The sequence below is a fragment of the Nannospalax galili genome, unplaced genomic scaffold (assembly GCF_000622305.1).
Source record: "Nannospalax galili isolate Female #2095 unplaced genomic scaffold, S.galili_v1.0 scaffold111, whole genome shotgun sequence".
Classification (NCBI taxonomy): domain Eukaryota; kingdom Metazoa; phylum Chordata; class Mammalia; order Rodentia; family Spalacidae; genus Nannospalax; species Nannospalax galili.
In genome coordinates, this window is record NW_008330487.1 from 671,944 (window position 1) to 693,067 (window position 21,124).

The 21,124-nt window shown below is 53.2% G+C and overlaps 1 protein-coding gene across 6 annotated transcripts in view; it reads left to right on the forward strand.

Moving 5' to 3' along the window:
* The first annotated feature begins 745 nt into the window (after positions 1-745).
* Positions 746-21,124, forward strand: part of Col16a1 (collagen type XVI alpha 1 chain) — a 50,974-nt gene continuing 30,595 nt past the window's right edge. For 2 of the 6 annotated variants that reach the window (XM_029553611.1, XM_029553618.1), the window contains exons 1-37: positions 746-1,127; positions 2,629-2,735; positions 4,378-4,452; positions 4,548-4,665; positions 5,400-5,523; positions 5,810-6,076; positions 6,609-6,689; positions 6,810-6,935; positions 7,614-7,676; positions 7,945-7,971; positions 8,568-8,603; positions 9,557-9,583; positions 10,553-10,615; positions 10,857-10,898; positions 10,982-11,026; positions 11,120-11,155; positions 11,519-11,581; positions 11,899-11,943; positions 12,022-12,117; positions 12,287-12,325; positions 12,737-12,772; positions 12,928-12,963; positions 13,413-13,523; positions 13,903-13,938; positions 14,163-14,198; positions 14,445-14,540; positions 17,526-17,561; positions 17,709-17,753; positions 18,021-18,152; positions 18,915-18,950; positions 19,174-19,281; positions 19,574-19,696; positions 19,811-19,864; positions 20,046-20,087; positions 20,431-20,466; positions 20,556-20,609; positions 20,795-20,863. In XM_029553611.1, coding sequence (XP_029409471.1) covers positions 2,663-2,735; positions 4,378-4,452; positions 4,548-4,665; positions 5,400-5,523; positions 5,810-6,076; positions 6,609-6,689; positions 6,810-6,935; positions 7,614-7,676; positions 7,945-7,971; positions 8,568-8,603; positions 9,557-9,583; positions 10,553-10,615; positions 10,857-10,898; positions 10,982-11,026; positions 11,120-11,155; positions 11,519-11,581; positions 11,899-11,943; positions 12,022-12,117; positions 12,287-12,325; positions 12,737-12,772; positions 12,928-12,963; positions 13,413-13,523; positions 13,903-13,938; positions 14,163-14,198; positions 14,445-14,540; positions 17,526-17,561; positions 17,709-17,753; positions 18,021-18,152; positions 18,915-18,950; positions 19,174-19,281; positions 19,574-19,696; positions 19,811-19,864; positions 20,046-20,087; positions 20,431-20,466; positions 20,556-20,609; positions 20,795-20,863 — 2,532 coding nt within the window. In that variant the 5' untranslated portion in view covers positions 746-1,127; positions 2,629-2,662. The remainder of the gene's footprint in view (positions 1,128-2,628; positions 2,736-4,377; positions 4,453-4,547; positions 4,666-5,399; positions 5,524-5,809; positions 6,077-6,608; positions 6,690-6,809; positions 6,936-7,613; positions 7,677-7,944; positions 7,972-8,567; positions 8,604-9,556; positions 9,584-10,552; positions 10,616-10,856; positions 10,899-10,981; positions 11,027-11,119; positions 11,156-11,518; positions 11,582-11,898; positions 11,944-12,021; positions 12,118-12,286; positions 12,326-12,736; positions 12,773-12,927; positions 12,964-13,412; positions 13,524-13,902; positions 13,939-14,162; positions 14,199-14,444; positions 14,541-17,525; positions 17,562-17,708; positions 17,754-18,020; positions 18,153-18,914; positions 18,951-19,173; positions 19,282-19,573; positions 19,697-19,810; positions 19,865-20,045; positions 20,088-20,430; positions 20,467-20,555; positions 20,610-20,794; positions 20,864-21,124) is intronic. The other 4 variants (XM_029553625.1, XM_008848183.3, XM_029553615.1 and 1 more) reach the window with 4 other exon arrangements.

Sequence of the window (21,124 nt, forward strand, 5' to 3'; positions counted from 1 at the left end):
CTTCCACACACACATACATACATGCACATGTACACCTGCACAAACACATATCACCGTACCCCTCTCTCTCTCTCTCTCTCTCTCTCTCTCTCTCTCTCTCTCACACACACACACACACACACACACACACACAAGAGGGATGATGGGGGTGTAACTTAGTGGCAGAACATTTGCCTAGGTTCAATACAAAAAAGTCCAGGGGTTGGTAAGATGGCTCATCTAGGAAAGGTGCTGCTGCTAAGCCTGAAGACTTTAGTTCCAACCCAGAGACTCATGTGGTAGGAGAAAATTGTCTCCTGAAAATTGTTTTCTGGCATCCACATGTGTGCCATGGCATGCATACACACACTGGAGCAGGGATGGGGGGGGGCTTCCAATTTTATGAGAGTCCAAGGAGGAGCAGGGGGGATTGGCTGGATTCCACTTCTGTAGGAATGAAGGCAGAGCATTAGGGGTTAATCTAGCACAGGGGTTGGAAGGGGATTCTGTCCTCCCCCAGCGCAGAGGGACTGGAAAAAGCTGACCACTGAGGCTTGATCAGCAGCCACGTCATGGGTTCCACAGGTCTTGGAGGAGGGACCCCTCATTTCTGGGGTTCCAGCCAGGGAAGAGAAAGGGGGGGTACAGAGGAGGCCCTCCAGGCCTGGCTCTTGCTGCGCTGCAGGCGCCCCTTCTAGGGCAGCTCCGGGCACGCAGGGTCCCGCCTCCCTCCTGCTCGCTGGCTCACCTGGCTTGGGAAGTGGGAGAGGCGGGCCCGGCGCTCGGCCAGGCCAGGAGCTGGGCTGTGCGGCCGAACAGCCTGCGCCTCCGCCGCCACCCGGCCCTTCCAGCCTCCCTCCTCCTCCAGCCTGGCGGGCCGGCCCAGCTGTGTTCCATTAGCCTCCTGGCAGCCCCCCAGCCCCCTGGAACCGCCCCTCTTCCCCCTCCCGCGGTGACCGGTCCCGGCAGGCGTGCGCCGCGCTGCACTCATCCGACAGAGCTCCAGGCGCCGGAAAGCTGGGGGCGCACGGCCCTGCAGGGAGAGATCGAGAACCCCCCACGGGGCTCCCGGACCCCAGGTCCTGCTTCCCCTGGCTGGCCGTCCCAGGGCTGCCAGGATTGCTCAGTGAGGGCCTCCCCAGCCATTGGTAAGTGGGCAAGGACTAGGCTGCTTGCCTCCTCTAGGCTGAAAGGGCCCTTTCTGCCCACCACTTGCTGTGTGACCTGGGGCAAGTGGCATCCCCTCTCTGGGGCTCAGTCCTCTTCTCTACAGCAAGATAAGCTGGAAACCCAATCCTGGTCTTGTTGTCTCTGTCTTCATCTGTGCCTGTGTTGAGGGGGGCGGGATCTCTTTACAAGCATCTCTCTAGCTATCTTTATAGGCCCCACTCAGACTGAGGCCTGAGAGTGGAGGCCGGGGACTGGGAACAGAAAGCTAACAGCACATCCATGTTCATGCCTCCACATGCACCCTCATGTGGCCAGCAGCCGGAAGCCCTTCCATTGGCTGATAAGAAGGGAAGCCCATGGTAGGGTTTGAAAGTGGAACTTGCTTTCCTTTAGGATGGGGACACAGTTCCATCCCAGGGAGAAGGGAGCTGGAATCCAACCCCCAAATATATTGGAGGAAGGGGTTCTTTCATTGCCTACCCAAGATTGAGGGAACGAAAATGATTCCTCTAGAAGGAATGGGATTAGACTTGCATAAGAACTTCCCAACAGGAAGGCCTCCTGGAGGGCTGGTGGTCATAGGCTGACTCTGTGCATGTGTGTATATGTGTCATATCTCATGTTTCTGTGAGCATATCTGTGTGCAGCTAGGTGTGATTGCTTGTAGAGTTGCTACATATGTGTCTGTGCCCCTGTGTTGTGCTGACACACACATGGCCCTGCGTACTCATGAGCTGCCTGTCCTAGAAGAGGCCAGATGATATATGACTCTGCTGGCCACTTGCTGAGCCTGCATTGATTTATCTGGGCCCATCCATCAGGGTTTAATAAAACTAAAAGACAAGTATCCATCAGCAAGGGAAGTTGTCAGTAAGGTGCTGAGCCCTGGTGACCTGCTCTCCTGCCCCCTGTACACAGAAGGGGAAGCTGCTTTGGCCCCCACACAGCTCTGTGATGCCTGCCAAGAGATTCAGCCTGGCCTTGTGGGTGCCTAGCAGGGCTACCTGAGCTGAGCTGGGTACAGCTTGACAGGTACCGGGCTGCTATGTGCCACACAGTGCAGGAGTTGTTAAAGTTCTGGGATGCATCCAGGCATTTTGATACATAGCCTCTGCTCAGGCTCCCTCACTATCCCACGTTCCTGTGGTCTTCTAGGACCCTCTAGACCTCTTCTCAACCCAGCAGCTTAACCCCCGGCACAGCCAGATGCATCCTGAGTCCTGTTTGCATGCTCTAGCCAGCCTTCTGCTCTGGCTGGTGGGTGTCTGTGCCATACCGGTGGTTAAATATTTTCATTAGCACCCCTGCCCAGATTCTTGCCCCAGGCCTGTGTGGGGCCCTTCAGACGGACTGATGCCTGGCTAGACCTCTTGCCACTGTAATCCCTGGTGTCTAGGACCCATACACAGCTATGACTTAGCCAGGTATACAGCTGTCTTGTGGGTATTTCGGAGCCTATCTTCTGTCTCTGGTTTTTAGGCACTGTGGCTGCAACTGATCCCTTGGGGTCAGTATGTGGGCATCCTGGGCTCCTGGCCTGTGCCTGCTCGGACTCTGGACTACTTTCAGCCATGGGGCAAATCCAGGTGAGACACAGGTCTGCATTTTCCTCTGATTCTCTGAGGTACTAGGGTCTTTGCACATATATGACCAGGTAGGACCCAGTCATGTGGACGTTTGGGTCTGGGCTCGTGGTGGCCTGAGATGCTTTCACACTTGAGCCCATGGAGTGAGCTGGCATGTGTGTTGGCTTGTCTTTGAGCATCCCTGGGTTTGTATCTTGGAGCAACTCAGTGTTTGAATGTACTCCTGAGTCTCTGTTATGGGGAGAACAGGCCCTATCCACAGCACAAGCCAATCCTTATACTTCTTGACCACCAGCAGGATGGGGAGGAATGGGAGCTACACTGTCCCTTCAGAAGGCAGTGCCTCCTGAAAGCTGCTGAGCCCCTTGCTCCTTCTCAGGGTGATGACTCCATCCTCCGACCACAGGCTCCTCCTACACACTAGCCTGGGTCTCCAAGGCCCAGACTCTGGATAGGGAGAAGGCACAGCTTTCCAGGAACCAATGCCAGGGGAAGTTGACCAGGCAACCTGCCCAGCCTTTTGAGGTGTCCTCTGGACTCAGTAGTTGTACCTCCTAGCCAGGCAGGAGCAGAACTCCTAAAACCCATGTCCAGGCAGCCAAGAGAGGCAGGAAGACCATGCACTAAAGCAAAGCAAGAGGGGCTATGCATTCAGGGTGCACATGTGTGTTTCTGTGTGAGGGAGAATTTTTGCTAGGTTCCTTGGGGGGCTGGGGCAGAAGATTTCAACATCTGTAAGGAATCTGGGCCCATTGCCAAGGGTGAGTCACCCACTCCTGCTGTGAGGCTGAAGTCAGAAAAGGTCTTTCCGGCCAGACCTGAGGGTGGAGATTCCAGTGGGTCACTGTGCCCAGGGACATAGGGCTCTCCTTTCAGCCAGGCTGGGTAGGGAGTTGGCTATCTTGAGAGATGACTTGACTAGCTTGGCCCAGCGTCCCCATCTATCTCACTGGGATAGCCTTTTTGATCTTAGCCTCTGTCTCTTTGATGTAGCACAGTTGTCAACACTTCTCATGGGAAGAGAAACACAGCCCCAGGAAAAGAGGTCTATAGCCACCAACTTGTCCCCTTGGGGCTTTGGAGATCTGTGCTTTTGTCCGGGAAACCATACCCTCTTAATATGCCCTGCCTAGGGTCTAAAACTCTGGTGGTATCCTTGAGTTTGTGGTCCCCTCAGCCCTTCTATCTCTTCTCCCTGTTACACTAGGTGGATATGCAGGTGAAAAGTCATTCTGTTAGCTCAGACTTGTATCTAGCTTGTTTGTCAGCTTTGGATATGGGAAGTGGAACTCCACCCTTTACAGAGGACATGTATACTAGTGCACATGGCAGTCCTAAAGGCACAGTTATGCACAGTTCATTCATGTACAGTCATGTTTGTGCGGTTGCACATAACACCACATGTGCGTGAAGCTGACATTCCTTCCTCCTGCAGGGCTCCTCTGCTTTCTACCTAGGCATGCCTCATGTACATGCATATACATGCTTCATCACTGTCTGGATTCTGGACTACCCAGGGTCTCTTTCACTCCCTCCCTTGTTAGCCTGGCCCTGGTTGCAGGTGTTGGGAGATGGGGGTTCCTGGGGCTCTGGTCTTGTGCTGCTGTTGACTTACTCAGCCCCGGGGCCAACTCTCTTCCAGGTGAGCAGTGCCCGTCTTCACAGCAAGAAGGACTCAAGCTGGAACACAGCAGTGACCTATCGGCCAATGTCACTGGTAAGTGCAGCCTCCACCTGCTGCCCCGTCTTCCCCCAGTGACATGCATTCCTTGCCTGCCCACCTGAGCCCTTCCTCTGGTGTCTCCCCCAAAGGCTTCAACCTCATCCGCCGACTGAACCTCATGAAGACATCTGCCATCAAGAAGATCCGTAACCCCAAGGGGCCACTCATCCTGAGGCTGGGGGCTGCCTCGCTCACCCAGCCCACACGGTAAAGGTCTTGGGGTGACCACTTGGAATCCACACTGACCTCAGCCATACCCGTGCAACTCCTGATGTGGGGCCCAGCCCCAGGACCTCTCTAGGGGTCATTTTATGCATCCTCCAGCCAGAAATCAATCTACTCTCTACCTCTGGGCTTGCAGGGTGGGCTCTGTATGTGGTACCTGGCATCCCCAGCCCAACTCTGTTTGGCAGTGGGCAGGACCAGGTTTACATCCTCTGGGTGCCATGGGACTCCCAGGATGGTGGTGAGAGCCTGTCCCTGCATGGGTGTGCCCTCCTGTGAAGTCCAGATCCCAGCATCCCCCGGGTGGGTCTGGCCCCTGCTTACTAAATGTTCCTCTTCCTTCTTGCTGCTCTGTTCATGTAGAACCCCATTCATCTTTTTCTGAGCATCTCTTCTTCTAGCCCTGGTCTACCTGCCATGATGGCCTCCTTGGAAGCCCCCTGCCAAATTCTAATGTAGTCCTGAGATGGTAATCCAAGGATTCTCTGTTAATGTTCCTCACCTCATCAGACTCCAGGGGACTCCATGGGAACAGGCATCTTCTATGTATATTCCCCACTGGCCTCCCCAGCAGCCAGCCAGCCCTTGGTATCTAGAAGGTGCTCAGTGAGCATGTCATAATGAATGTGTGCATGGGTTTAGAGGTGTGTGTCCTGAGAGCCACTGTGCTCAGGCCTGGGCATCACTGAGCACCCACCCTCTCTGCTCCATTGCAGACGGGTGTTTCCTCGGGGCCTCCCAGAGGAGTTTGCCCTGGTCCTGACAGTCCTACTGAAGAAACACACCTTCCAGAATACATGGTACTTGTTTCAAGTGACCGATGCAGATGGGTACCCACAGGTGAGTCCCTCCCCAACACCAAGTCCTTAGCATCATGCTTCCATCCAAGCTTGTGGTTGCTAGGGCCTCCCTGCTCCATCCCATGTCTACCCTGAGACCATGCCTAGCCACCAGTAGCCATCTCATCCTTTCAGGATGCACTGCTTGGTGACCCCAGCCAGCTTTCTTCCTTTTCTAGGCCTCAGTTTCCTTTCCTGTGGCATCAACTTGAGGTTCTTGGCTTTTGCCATGTCATGGCTCTGGATCTCTGAATCTCTGTCCTTTTCTCTTTTCCAATGTGCCACAGATTTCCTTGGAAGTCAATAGCCAGGAGCGGAGTCTGGAGCTCCGTGCACGGGGACAGGATGGAGACTTTGTGTCCTGCATCTTCCCAGTGCCCCAGCTCTTTGATTTGCGTTGGCACAAGTTGATGCTGAGTGTGGCAGGACGTGTGGCTTCCATGCATGTGGACTGCATCTCAGCCTCCTCTCAGCCTCTGGGGCCCCGGCGACCCATGGGGCCTGGAGGCCACGTGTTTCTGGGCTTAGATGCTGAGCAGGGCAAGCCTGTCTCGGTGAGTGCTAGACTGGGGTCTAGCCTCTGCTCCTACCTTGGGGAGTCTGTGTCTGACTAGACACTTCCTGTGCTCAGAGACCTCCTTTGCACCCTTTGCTCTCCATATGCAGCCTAAATGTGCTAACCTGGCACCTAGCCCTCCATAATCTGGGTCCCCCACGAGCCTGCAGCAGCTCCTTCCTTCCATTTTTCCATGCAGTTCCCCTCTGGTCAATTCCAACTTAGTCTGCTGGATCACCTACTATGTTTGCATGTTTGTGTCTTTGCTAATGCTGGCCACTCTACCTGTAGTGTTTTTCCTTGCATATTCATCTGCTGACTAGGCCCAGCTTGAATGGAGCCTACTCTTCCTCCCTGCCGCCCACCTCGTTCTGCTTTTGGTGACCGCTCTATTCTTGATCGTCTCCCCGGCCAGCCTGGAAAGACCCTAAAGTCAAATCCTGGGGTGAAGACATCTTTGAGCCTCTTTGGGGGCCGACACAGAATTATTTGATCATCAGAAATAAAATGAACTGGTGTGTTCCCTGCAGTTTGACCTTCAGCAGGCACATATCTACTGTGACCCAGAGCTGGTGCTGGAGGAGGGCTGCTGTGAGATCTTACCAGGAGGGGTGAGTGGCCCACCTAAGCACATGCTGTGTTGGAGAGGGGGCAGCCTTCAACGGGATGGTGGAGGTCTCAGGATGCATGTGTCTTTTTACTGACCCTGGCCTTTCCCCCATACTGAGCAGTGTCCCCCAGAGACCTCCAAGGCTCGCCGGGACACCCAGAGCAATGAGCTTATCGAGATCAATCCTCAGATGGAGGGCAAGGTCTACACTCGCTGCTTCTGTCTGGAGGAACCTCAGAACAGCAAGGTGGGTGGGCAGGATGGTCCCACCCCTGACCTGGTTGAGGCCAGCCACCAGGCTCAACTGGCCTTGTGCCCAGAGTGAGGAAGAGCCCTGGGTGCTAGGTCAACTTGTATTTTACCCTATGGGACTCAGAGGGGCAGAAAGAGGGTCCATGGAGTGACCCTGTGCCTGCTACCTGTCAGCATTGAGCATTAAGCCCCTCTAGCTCTGGCTTTGCCAAGACTCTCACTAATGCCACATAGACCCTCCTGTGGAGGGCAGGACCCCATGTACAGTTTCTCTTGGACAGGTATACCTGGGCCCAGAGCCCTGGTTGCACTGTTTTGCCGAGGGCTTGCTCATTAGCCCAGCACCATGGCCAGCTTCCCTGTCCACTCCTGGGTTCTTTGGAGGTGGCAGGGAAGCCCTATCCTTTCCTTAGCCCCACTTTGGCTGGGTAGTGTCCCTGCCCACTTGGCATCATGCCGGCCTTTGGCTGCAGGAACACAAGATCCCATTGATTCACAGCCTGTTTTCTCCGACATCACATGGGTAGAGGGAAAAGAAGGGGCAGACGCCTGTGAGGGCAGCCTCAGGGGCCTGAGCAAGCCCTTGATGTCCTGAGAGGTACCAAATGCCAGGGGGTACCTGGGGGTCCACGTGTTCTGCCTGAATTCCCCTTTCACCCCTCTGTCTGCCCAGGTGGATGCACAGCTGATGGGAAGAAGCAGCCAGAACACAGAAAGACAGACAAAGGTAGAGATGGTAGGTGGGGGGAGGAGCCCATGGTGCTCTCTTTCTGCGCCGTGTGCCCTCTATAAAGCCCTCAGAGAAGACACTGCACTCCTATTCTCATCCTGCCTGGACAGAGCTGGGTTATGTGATGCCAGCTCTGAGAGGGAAAACAGATGGGGTGGGACAGACAGTGCTGGGCTTTCTCTAGAGAGTTGGCTCCTGCTGGCTCTTGGGCAAAGGGTTGGAGCATTGCTTGATCCTGGGTTCCCCTTCCACTCCTATGCCCCTCTCTTCCCAGGCCCACCGGGAGACAGCAGCTGATGAGGTGAGCCTCCTGTCTGAACTGGCCAGGGGACTCTGGGGAGGGTGTGTCAGCACAAACACTTTGGATAAGGCTTTGGGGCATGGAGCCTGGGCATGGGGGTGATGGATGACTGTGCAGCCCCCAGCATTCCTTTGGGACCCAACACTGGACCCTGTCTGCCCTGGATTGTAGGGTGGAAACTCTGGAGGACATTCCTGCTGAGGTGGAAGCCAATGGCCATGAGCATCATGGGAAATATCCAGGCTTTAGTCATGGGACCCTTCACAGACATGCTGTGTGGCCTGGGGCTCACTACTGTTCCTTTCTGGGCTTTAGTTTTCTCATCTGGAAAATGGCTCTAGGTCTGGGTGGGTGAGAAATAAGGGGCAAGGCTTTTGTGTGCTTTCTGGGATCACACTGAGGACTTGTACCATGCAATTTGGGCTCTCTCTCTTTCTCTTTGTGTCTCTCTCTCTCTTTGTCTTTCTCTGTCTCTGTCTCTCTCTGTCTCTTTTCTCTGTATATGTGTGTGTGCGTGTCTGTGTTGGGCTGGGATGGAGTGGAGGGCTGATTCCAGAGGCTCAGAATTGACTTGCAAGTCTGTTCTTCCTTTCCAGTGCCCACCCTGTGTCCATGGTGCCCCAGTGAGCAATGTGAGTAGATGGAGGGGTGAAGGCAGCATGGGCATGGTCTGGGTGTGGATGTTGCCTGGAGTAGGCTGGAGCTTCCTGGTTGAGGACAAGGGGGGCTTTGTGCACTTTCCCGCTCCTGCCAGACTCCTAGGCTTGTCCCCCATCCCCATGCCTGCCAAATCAGGGGTGCACAGAGGACAGCTTTGGCCCTGAGATCTTGGTGGAATGTTACCATTCAGGGCATCATGGAATGGGTGGTGGCCATGTGGAATCGGGACCCTGGTTGCTGATTCCAGCCTAGCCCTCCCTTCTAGATTTCAGACCCCCTTTGCTTGGAAGGCACCACATGTCACCTCGGGAAAAACAGCTCAGGGTTGCACGGCCCTGCACTGATCCCCAGAACCACACATAGCTCAGGGCCTAAGCAGTCTCCCTTTCTCTTCCTTGTTAGCTAGTCTAACCCAGCCCCCCTCCAGGGTCTGGAAGGCCAGAAGTTGGGGTTCAGTGTAAACCAGCTGGTATCCACTGTGCCTCTTCCATGGGCAGCATGAGTTACCATGTTGTGCGCCAATATGCTGCTTTGGCCGGCAAAGGACATAAGCTCCCTGGCTTTGGGGGAACAGAAGTACTCCTACTTCTATCTGTTGCTCTTTCCATCCAGTACCCCCTAGATGTGAAGAGGTTGTCATGGCAACTAAGCAGCCATGTTAGCCTAACAACTGGGGCCAGGGCTAGGCTAAGGCAGGCTGATTAGAGAAAGTAACTTAGACCCTACTGCTGGGTTTGCATCCTTGGGAAATAGAGTTAACATGCTGACTGGCCCAGGAGGCAGAACAGGGGCTGGGATTCAGAACAGGTGGTTGGTCCTGGCCTCACGCTGTGTGAGCCTAATGGACTTGCCTGCCCTCTCTGGGACCCTGGTTCCCTCTTGCTCCCTGATGTGCAATGTTCTCTTATCTCTTCTGTTCTCTTAGGTGACCCTTGGTCCCTCTGGCCCCAAGGTAATTCCTGGCAGAGAAAAGAATTCTTCTGACCTCTTTGGTGGCTTCAGTTCATCCTATAGCATGTGACCCTGAGGTCACATGTTTATATCAGGACTACCTGAATGTTTTTAAGTGTGGAGCCGTTGAGTGTCTGTGTGTCGAAGAGAACAGGCTGTGCGTGTATGGAGTCAGTGCTGTCCTTCTCTGAGGCCCTGCTGTGCGCACCTACCACTTTCTTGGGCCCCCCACAATGCTCATCCTCCTGTAGCATCAGCGCTCTCATTTTACTTAGGGGGAAGTTGAGGGCTTGCTGTGCCATATATGGGTCATAGAATGTTTCAGAGTGATTGTGTGGGGGTGTGGCTGTGTATTCAAACACACGTCTGCATATATATGATACACAGGCTGAGAGTTGAACACATATACACTATGGGCCTAATGGGCCATAAGGCTTGTGAGTGATGGGGTGAGCATGGCACATGCAGGCATGTGCTGTGCTTTCATGGACTTGTTGTGTGTAGACTACCTAGCCCTTGCCTACAGCACTCCCCATCTTTCTCAAACAGCACCTATAGATAGGTGCTGACATGGATTCCATTTTATTGATGGGGAAGCTGAGGCTCGGAGAGGTGACATAACTTCTTCTGAGTCTCATGTTAGCAAGCATAAGGCTTGTGCTCAGACAGCTTGACACAGCTGCCATGGGTTCATCTCATGCTGCATGTCTGTGCACATGTGTCCCTGTGTCCTGGATATGCTGCATGTGAGCTGGTGTGCATGCTTGTGGGTGTGGAGGAAGGGCTACCTTCTGCATGAAACCATAGGTTTGCCAAACAGCCTTTTTGTGTATATGGTGCATGGTTGGGGGTGTGCATGGCAGCACATTTGCATGGTAGATAGATAGAGGTGACCAGGGTTGGGGAGCACTTCCCGGAGGCTCCCTCATGGTACCTCCAGGCCCAGTCGTCACCCTGGTTTCACCCACAGGGAGGGAAAGGTGAGCAAGGCCTGCCTGGTCCATCAGGCCCAAAGGGAGAGAAGGGAGCACGGGTAAGTGTCCGGGCCGAGTCCACCACAGGGTCTGTCCCAGCTAGCCCTGGGGCTTGGGGCAGGGGGTATAAGCCAGTATCCCATCAATGTGAAGCCTGATCAAATGGGGGATGGTGCAGGGTCCTTCAGGGGTTAGTGTGTGGAAGCCTGGTTTCTATAGACACCTGGGCCTCTCCTAGCAACAGGTTTTGGGTGACTCCCCCAGGAAGCCTCAGCCCTCACCCCTGTTCCTTACTCACAGGGTAATGACTGTGTTCGAGTCTCCCCAGATGCCCCGCTTCAGGTAAGACTAGGAGGTGACGCCTGCTTTAGGGCTGAAGCAGGGCTGGCCCTGGACCTTTCTCAACACCATCTCTCCCTATTCAGTGTACAGAAGGCCCAAAAGGAGAGAAAGGGGAGTCAGGAACTTTGGTGAGCCTGGGACACAGTAGGGCAGGGGTGGTGGGTCCTGGTCAGCCTTGCCTCTCTCTTTTACTCACTCTTTTTGCCCCTTCCTCATCTCAGGGACCCTCGGGACCACCAGGCTCAACAGGCCAGAAGGTAACAGGCCTAGTTTTGAAGGGGTGGGTACCAGGGTGGCCCACAGGCCCCACATACGTGAAGAAGGAAGTGTCCAAGGTCTTTCTAAAGGATGGCGACAGTCGGTAATATTGACTGTCCTCCCCATTCCTGTTGTCCTCTTCCATGTCCAAACCCACCATGCCTAGAGGGCCATGCTACATGCTTGTGGAGTGAATGGTCTGGCTGGTTTGGCAATTCTTCCTGTTTGCCCTCCTGTGGAAGTCATTCCATATCAGGAAAGGCAGAGGAGACGGGGGTCTGGAAGGCAGTTGCTTTTCCCCTAGTTGGAGCTGCCCTGCATTTTCCCTTCCACTCTGTTCACCTTGCCTCTTCCTTCCCCAGGGCCAGAAAGGCGAGAAAGGAGATGGAGGCCTCAAAGGATTGCCTGGAAAGCCAGGCCGAGATGTACGGTACTGGGGACCCTCCTGCTAAGCTCCAAGATGCTAGAACCTAATCCAGAGATCCAGCCCCTCCCCTTGGCCAGGGAGGGTGAGGCTGTGCTTCAGGAGGCAGAGCCAGTGTGATACAGAGAAAGCCTAAACCCAGGCCTCTTGACTCCTGGCCAAGACACCCTGCTGACATTTGATGGCCTTGGGGTACCAGGGTGGGGTCTAGCTTGGGAGAAGGGAAGTGAGGGTGGGGCAGGCAGTATTTATTTTCCTGCTACAGAAGGGCAAGTGTCAGGCCTCTGACTGTCCCTACCTCTGCCCTCTTCCTCACAGGGCCGGCCAGGGGAGATCTGTGTCATTGGGCCCAAAGGACAGAAAGTGAGTTACTCTCTGGGCATGGGAATGGGTGGCAGGACTATGTAGCAGCTGTCTCATACCCACTTATTTGTGTACCAGGGAGACCCTGGCTTTGTTGGGCCTGAGGGGCTGGCAGGAGAGCCTGGGCCCCCCGGACCCCCTGGGCTCCCTGGGATAGGAATGCCTGGGACTCCGGTAAGTATTCCCTGGATTCTTTTGCTGTCCTCTTCAAAGACCTTTTTTCTATCTTGGCTGGGGTTGGGGGATAAGACCCCATTCTAGTTGTGACTGGGGGACGGGTTAAGGCAAAACCCCTCACCGTGCTATAGAGAGAAAATTTGCATCATCCTGTTTCTTTCCTCAGGGGGATCCAGGTGGCTCACCAGGCCCTAAGGGAGACAAGGTAAGCACAGTTCAGCGAGCACCAACACAGGCAGGGGAGGGGAACACAATCATGCAGTGACCATGTCACCAGAAGAGGCCAGACACTGGACTGAGGAGGCTCAGCTAGGTCAGGGCTCTGGTGGGGTGTGTCTCCACTCCAGTGTTAGTTGAGGTGCCTTGGCCTAGGTGGGCAGCAAGCAAGTCAGTCTGCCTGCTGTGCTTCCTCTGAGGCCTCCTGAGATCGCCTCCTACCTGTTGTACTAGTGAGCCCTGAGTTTCCTCCTGCTCCTAGACAGGCACCAGGAAGGAAGGGTTTACCTTGCAAATGGACCAAATGGAGACGACATTGGACCTAGAGGGCTGGATGGAGAAGGGGAAAATGGGTGAAGGTCAAATGGGTGGGAACCTTTGAACTTTCTTCTGACTACAGGGCAGTTCCGGGATACCAGGAAAAGAAGGAAAGCCTGTGAGTGAGCAGGGGGCGTGGGAGGGGGTTCTTGCTCACTGTACCCAGTTCTGCTCTTCCAGGGTCTCTAGGGGGAGGGGCTTGGGTCTTCATCCCTCTCTTGGCACATCACTCCCTCTGCCCTGGCACTAATGCCCCTGCTTCTTTGCCAACAGGGGAAGCCAGGGGTGCCAGGGACAAAGGGAGAGAAGGTGAGTCCTAGGTCTGACTGCTCTGGGATGGGGTGGGAACAAGAGTCCCCTGGGCCTGCCTTAGGTAATTAATCCCTTTTTTATTCCTAGAGACAGCATGTGATTAGATCACGAGCCTGGAGATCAGTTAGACCCAGACCCTGCCTCTGCCACCTGTGTGGTTTTTGAATATGAGGGTCAGCTAGCTTATCTCTCAGCCAGTTTCAACATCTGTCAGTAGGACAGGATCATCTCTCCTGGCTTGCTGTGAGGACATAGTTTCAGGGTGTCCGAGGCTCTTGCCCTGAATGGATGAGCCACTGACCAGGAAGCCATTGTAGGGTTCCTTCTGTCCACTTTGATGATGGGGACACTGGGGACACCTGGTATGTGGTATGAGCAGGAGGCTTTCAGCCTTCCTGAGCGTCTCAGTCTTACCCCATTCTCTCATGGTCTCTCCCTTCCACTAGGGAGACCCCTGTGAAGTGTGTCCAACACTTCCTGAAGGGTTCCAGAACTTCCTAGGGCTCCCTGGAAAGCCAGGGCCTAAAGGAGAACCAGGGAATCCTGCTCCAGCCACGGTGAGTGCCTTGGTGGCCACTGAGGAACATTTACAAAACAGACCCTGGGAGTATGATCATAGAGAGGAGTTGGGTAGAGGGACTGGGTACTTCTCTAAGTCACGGAGATTAGGCCTAGGGTAGCTCAGAAGGGGTTTGAATCATAGAGCTAAGGGCTGGCTAGAGTGTCACCCAGGTCTCTATGGTAACTTCCCAGTCCTCTCCAAGAGACTCTAGGATGTCTTTTGGGCAAGCTAGGATGGAGCTAACCCTTACTGTGAGTGAAGCCTAACCCTGGTCTTGGGTGTTGGCTGGAGGTGGTAAGAAGGAGTGGTCAGGGCTGGGTTAGGATCCTGGCCTGGCCTCCCCATCCCATTCCCTCATACCCTTTCTCTTTCAGGAGAGCCTAGGAACTGTTGGGTTGAAAGGTGACCGGGTATGTAAGGAACTTTCCATGGGGGTAGTTTAGCTTGGACTATTTCTCTGTTCATTATATGGGTTGAGGGACCCTGCCTCTGGGGTGCTGGCCTTGAATCCCATGGGAACTCTGACTGTTCAAGAGGCATATGGAATGTCACACTGATGTCCTCATATATGTCTAGAGAATTTGCAGTGTCCCGATATGCCTAGTCTTAGCTTATAAACCATTTTTCCCTGCAGGGAGACCCTGGCATCCAAGGCATGAAAGGAGAGAAGGTAAGAGAACACCCCTACCCATGTCCTGGCTGGCCTCCTGCCCCTATGTCCTGGCTGCCCCTCTGCCTACCCGGGAGATTTCTGATCCCTTTCTTCCTTCTCCAGGGGGGAACCCTGCTCATCCTGCAGCTCAGGTGTAGGGGCCCAGAATGCCCCTCTCCATGTCTTGGCTGGCCTCCTGCCCCTATGTCCTGGCTGCCCCTCTGCCTACCTGGGAGATTTCTGATCCCTTTCTTCCTTCTCCAGGGGGAACCCTGCTCATCCTGCAGTTCAGGTGTAGGGGCCCAGCAACTTGGGCCTGCTACAGGGCTTGATGGAGATTTGGGCTCCCCTGGCTATTCGGTGAGTGGCCTGTCCCTTGGGATACTGGTGGCCATCCTGGCTCTTTGGGTCCCTGAGATTCAGGGAAGGGACTAGAAGGGAGGTCATGAAACAGCCTCCCTCTTGGTCCTTCCCTCCAGCCTTACCCACAGAGCTACCCATCTGTGGCTCCCTCTTAGCACTTATATAGCAGAAGTAATTATATAGCATCCTTTGGGATGTGGAGTTTAGAATCCCAGTTGTTGCTTTCTCTCATGGCTAGACACTGGGATACTAGGAACTTGGGTGTCAGGGGAAGGTGTGTGACTCCATCTTGGTTGTGTTTTCAGGGGAAATTTGGAGTTCTTGGGCCAAGAGGGCTGAAAGGAGAGAAGGTTAGCCCAGGCTGGGTGACAAGCACATCAGCAAGGCAGAGGGAGATGGCCCTGAGTGGCCCTAAGATGGAGCTGTAGAATCACAGTGAAATGCATTCATTGGGGGTTTTCTGAGCAAAGTCGAAGAATTTATTTCCAAGAACCTTCATGTTCTCCAAGAGAATTCCTTAGTGTTGTATTTTTAATTTAATGATAATCTAAAACTATTAAGCACATTCAAGACTACCTTATAGCAAAATAATATTTAATGCTCGTTTTCTTCTTATTATGTGCCAGGCACTGTTCCAAGCCTTGTGCATGCTTTAACTTGTTTTATCATCCCCAGACCTGATGGGGTAGGTTTCTCTACTATTCCCATCTTATGGATAAGGAAAGGGAGGCATAAAAAGACCAAGAGACTTTGCCCAAAGCTTCATGGTTGTTTGGATGCAGAGCTTGGATGTGGGCCCAGGAAGTCTGGCTCCGGAGTGTAATCTCCAGTGCTCAGCCGGTCACTCAGTTGCAATGCCCATATTAACATTTCTGTTTATGATTGTGTTAGAGACAAATGACAGTATTGAACTTCTAATAGATTGTTGCTCAAATCAGGGGTCTGTGAGTGTAGGCGTGCTCAGGTGGGAGAGACACTGAGATATGTGTTCAGACTCATCTCCAGCAGGCAAACTAAATATGGCATTTCTTGAATGGAGTTTTTATAACCCCTGCAGACCCTTGCTTCAACTGCCATTTGGGGCGTGTGTGTGTGTGTGTGTGTGTGTGTGTGTATACGTATGTGTTACTGAGGATTGAACCCAGAACTTGGCACATGTTTAGCAAGCACTCTGTCACGGAGCTATATCCTCTGCATGTAGAGATCTAAGAAGGCCTCTTTGTACTCTTCATTTTGAGACAGAGTCTAACTAAGTTGCCCAGGCTGGCCTTGAATTCACAGTGTATCTCAGACAAGCCTGGAACTTGCAATCCTCCTGCCTCACCCTCCTTAGTAGCTGGGATTAGAGACCTATGTCACTAAGTCTGACGAGCCTTTTCCATATCGACAAATAGCCTATTACCTATTACCCACCTCCCCAAAGCCCAAACTTGATTCCTCCTTTTCTCTCATCGTTCCCCCTTCCATCCTTCCCAGCCACAGGTCATGATGATTCTGACTATAACATCTCCCTGGTTTCCCTGCTTCTCTCCACACACATCACTGGGTTCCCATACTCTCTCACCCGATGATGGCAGCCTCTGGCCTGCCTGTGACCACTGCAACCCTTATCCCTAAGCAGTCAACCTACCTTTGTAGAAAGAACTCCTATGACATTACTTCCCTGCTTACCATCTTTCTGGGACTTGACTTTGTGCCTCAGTCCCATTGGGCCTCCCCCTGGACAGTCTTCCTTTCTAGATTCTTCTGGTCCTCTCTGCTCTGCCTTACCATGATTTAGTCATCTGACCCTCCTTCCATTCTGGAACTTGTCAGATTATATACAGATGGTTCCCAGTAGAAATGTAGAACATTTCCATCCCCACCCTCTTTCACTGCCTGATCTTATTATCTCTCTGATAATCATTGTGGTCCCACTTCTCCAACCACCTATCTGAAATGGGACCCTCTTTTATTCAGTGTCATTACCGTATTTCCTTCATAGCACTCATTATTATTTATGGTTACAAGTTTTTGTCTTTTTGAGACAGGGTCTCCCTGTAGCCCCAGTTGACCTGGAACTCACTATGTAGAACAGGCTGGCCTTGAACTCACAGAGATCCACCTGCCTCTGCCTCCCAAGTGCCAGAATTAAAGGTGCGCACCACCACACCTGGCCCTGAGGTCACTATTTTAAAACTCTGGGGGCTAGAGAGATGGCTCAGTTGGTAAAGTGCTAGCTGTGCAAGCATGAGGGCCTGGATTTGAATCCCCAGCACTCACATAAAAAGCCAGGTGCAGCAGCAGCAGCAGGTCAGCCTAGCTGAACTGATAAGCTCCAGGGTCAGTGAGAGACTCTATCTCAAAAAATTAGGTGCAGAAAGATTGAGGAAGACACCTGATGTTGACCCCTGCCTCTACCAGAATGCATATATACAACATGCTTATATACATGCATATATACAATACACATACACATAAATAAATAAATGAATAAATAAGTAAATAAATAAATGGGGGAAAAAGGCTGAGAATGTAGTTTAATTGGTAGAGTGCTTGCCTAGCGTTCATGAAGCCATAAGTTTATCTCCAGCATTGTATAAACTGGACAAAGTGACACATACCTGAGGCAGAAGTTCAAGGTCATCCTTGACTATGTAGCATAGGGTACATAAGGAGGTACCAAAAATACGTGTGCAAGGCCATGAGGTGTTTTTGTCTGGCTGTTCATGTAGACAGCACCTAGTCCAGTGCTCAGGGCAAACGGCATTCATTGAGCAGTTGTTGAATACATGACTTCATGGGCTCTGTGTTGGGCTAGAGGTGAAGCTGGACTGGGGTTCTGTGATAGGAGGCTGCTTGTAGAAACGTAGTTTCCAGACTGACTGGTCAAGACTCCCTGGAGGACTTGTCCCCTGAGCCTCAGTTTCCCTAGCCAGGAGATGTCCTTGGCACCTCTACCTGGTTCCCCCTTTGACTGTATGTTTTCTGCTTGGCCCTCAGGGTAATTTCGGTGAGGCAGGACAAGCTGGAATTCCGGTAAGGATGTTTCAAGTGGAAGTGGCTTACGGGAGGGTAAGGCAGGAGGAGTTTCCCCTTTCCCCCACTAGGGAGGTGATAGGCCTGGCTGAGCCTGTGCATAGTCCAGACTGGCACAGGGATCATCACAAGTGACTTTTTATGTAGGGGCCACCGGGACCAGTGGGACCAGCAGGCAGCAAAGGGGCAAAGGTGAGTCTGAGTCCCTCCTTACCCTTTTGCTCTAGCTTGCTCTGTTCCAGATCCTGAGCTCCCCACTGCCTGCCATGTAGATTCCAACTCCTTAGCACATCCTTGCTTCCGTCTCTCTTTCTTCCCTGTACTCCCAGTCTCTCCTGAGATAGTCCACACACAGAGATGCTGTGTCAGAATCGACTGCATTCTGCAGCTCCAGACCCTGAACCTTGTCCTCAAGCCCCAACCCCAAGAACCCCTTAACCCAGCATCTTTGCTTGGCAGGGGGAGCCTTGTGAGCCATGTGCAGTCTTGTCTAAGCTTCAGAATGGAGACAGTCACATAGTTCACTTGCCTGGCCCAGCCGGAGATAAGGGGGAGCCTGGTCCTCCAGGCTTTGGCCTGCCAGGGAAACAGGTGAGTTCTGGCACCTCTGGAGATGGTCATGGGCAGGATACAAGAAAAAGGAGCGGTCCTCCCCTGCGTCTCTGGACTCCCTGAGCAGAAGGGCAAAGTGGGGCAATGTGGAGGGATCAATGCCTCTGTGCCCATGTGGCAGGCAGCCCACATGCCTCACACAGGCCTTTATCTTGAGACTGTGGCAGAGCAGGCAAAAGGCACCCACCTCAGACAGACCTGGGTTCTAATCCCAGCTCTACCTTTTATAAGATCTTTGACTTGAGCAAGTCATTTTTGACTCCGTCCTTCTATGTCCTGTCTGTAGAGCTGTGGTAAAACTTAGTCATGATGTCCAGAGCAGCTCATAAGAGGCATTAGAGGAATGACCGTGAAGGCTGTGGTATTATTTATGGTCACTGCTTTAATGGTAATAGCAAACACTGACCCAGCAGACATTGTGGGCCACATGCTGGTTCATATATATTAGCTTGTCTCATTTCCCAAGACCCATATGGTGCAGAAGCCTATACTATTTTATCATTCCCATTTGACAGATAGGGAAACTGAGGCTAGATTGGGGGCTAGATGAATTATCTTGCCCAGGTCATAGAGGCAGCATCTGACTGAACTGTCTTTACCTATGTGGGACTGCTACCTAGCATGAGAGGAGAGGTTATTGTGTCTTATTTTCTGCCACACCCCCTGGGTCTCACATGGTGGGTGCTGGGTACCAGGAGTGTCCACTCTGAGTGAATGGGTACTGAACTGTTTCCTTCTCAGGGCAGAGCTGGAGAACGTGGACTGAAGGGTCAGAAGGTAAGAGAATGTGGATGGGCATGGGTGTGGGTGGGCACGGGTGTGGGTGGGCACCTGGTCTTCTTGGAGACCTCCCTGCCCCTTTTCTTAATTATTTGTGCCATTCTCCACTCATTTCCCAGCCCCCAGCCTGGGAGAGGGACTGAGTGCCCACAGGTCCCAAGGGGGCAACCTGTCCCCAGCTGGGCCGTCCCCCATCTTGCTTGAACTTTACTCCTTACAGGGTGATGCTGGGAATCCTGGAGACCCTGGAATGCCAGGCACCCTAGGGCAGCCGGGACTGTCAGGAGAGCCTGGGGCCCGGGGCCCTGTGGGGCCAAAAGGAGAAAAGGTTGGTGTCTAGGTGGAGTCGGGAGGAGTTTGTGCTAGCAAATAGAAATCAAGGGGATGATTAATGAAGGGACAGACTCCAGGGAGCCTCAAAGAAGGCTGGAAGTACCAGGTTCCTCAGCTCTTCACTGCAGCTTGGAGCATCAGGGACCTATTTTGTGTCTCAGGCTGAGGGAAAGCAAAAGAGGGGTAGAACTCTCAGAGGGAGCAAGGGTTCCCTTTGGGATGCCTCCTGGTCTGGCTACCAGCCCCAGCTCACAGGCTCCTTCCTGGCTGTGCCTGTCTCTGACCAGGGTGATGGCTGCACTTCCTGTCCTAGTCTGCAGGGGGCGTTGACCGATATAGCTGGACTGCCTGGGAAACCAGGCCCCAAAGGAGAGCCAGGTCCTGAAGGTGTGGGCCGGCCTGGGAAACCAGTAAGTTGCATCAATTGGCCCCCTGGTCCTTCTCTGCCTGGGTATTTCCTCCCCCATGCCCCCCTCACTGCTTTCCCCTCTGTGGGTATCTATGGGTTCTCTTGTGCCTTTTAGGGAAAGCCTGGCCTACCAGGAGTTCAAGGACCTCCAGGACTGAAGGGCACACAGGTATGTGTGAAAATGGGGGCCTAGACTGTAGCTCAGGGAGGAGGAGAAGGCCTGGAGTGGGGAATGGAGTCAGGTACAGAGTGGCAAAATGTAGAAGGAAACCAGGCTTCACGGGAGCTGGGGAGAAGGTGGAGGAGGGGCTGGGAATCTCCAGGCAGGGACTGTCCTTCTGCCTCTTCAGGGGGAGCCAGGACCTCCAGGAACGGGCGCTGAAGGGCCCCAGGTGAGTATCTTGCCTCATCTTTAACTTTCTATCCTTTCCCAACACATTAAAGGCTGCCAGCTCCCGTTCATCTCCCAAACCCCAGGGCCTTTCCTGTCCCTGAATATTAAGGGCACAGCTCTGTGACCAGGGGTCTCACACACACAGCAGCCCTGTCTGCTGTTGCTTCTGTCCTGGATTTGGTTTTGACCCCCGCTACTCTAACCATTAGTGTCTCTTTGGGAAACTCCCCAGAGTTTGGGCTGGCAGACACCCTATCCCAGACCAGATCTGCTAGTGATATGGGTCCAAGGGGCAGGTAGTTTGGGCCACTGTGCCTCAGACTGACCCTTCTGACTTTCAGGGTGAGCCTGGAGTCCAGGGTTTTCCTGGCATTCAGGTAGGTCTGCCTTGGGCCTAGAGGTGGCTTACAGTGGAAGGGACCATTCTAAGCTAAGGATACCTAACCCTGCTTCCTTCCATCTGTAGGGACTTCCGGGACCTCAGGGACCACCTGGCTCCCCTGGAGAAAAAGGTGCCCAGGTGAGCCTCTTCCTCTGCAGGTATTGGGACTGCAGATACAAGGATCCCACGGCTGAGTAACACTCATCAGACACTCATCAATAACACTCATCAGAGGGCTGCCTGGGACCTGATCATGTACATCTCACTGCTAGATTATGCTCACTTCAAATCCTACCCCAGCAACCTCTCTGTCTTTCCCTCAGGGACCACCAGGCTCAAAAGGAGACACAGGACCTATGGGACCTCCTGGTGCTAGTGTCTCTGGGCCTCCGGTAAGAATTTTTTTTTTTTTTCTGTGCATGGTTAGACACTGCTGCTGGGAAGAGGTCATGGAACTGACCCTGACTGTCCCAGTAGCCAGTGATAGGAGGAGAGAAGCCTCCTTGACCAGCCTCAGGGAAAGAGTGATACCAATATTACCACCATACTTTTCTTTCCTTTGTGTGTGTGTGTGTGTGTATGTGTGTGTGTGTGTGTGTGTGTGTGAGAGAGAGAGAGAGAGAGAGAGAGAGAGAGAGAGAGAGAGAGAGAGA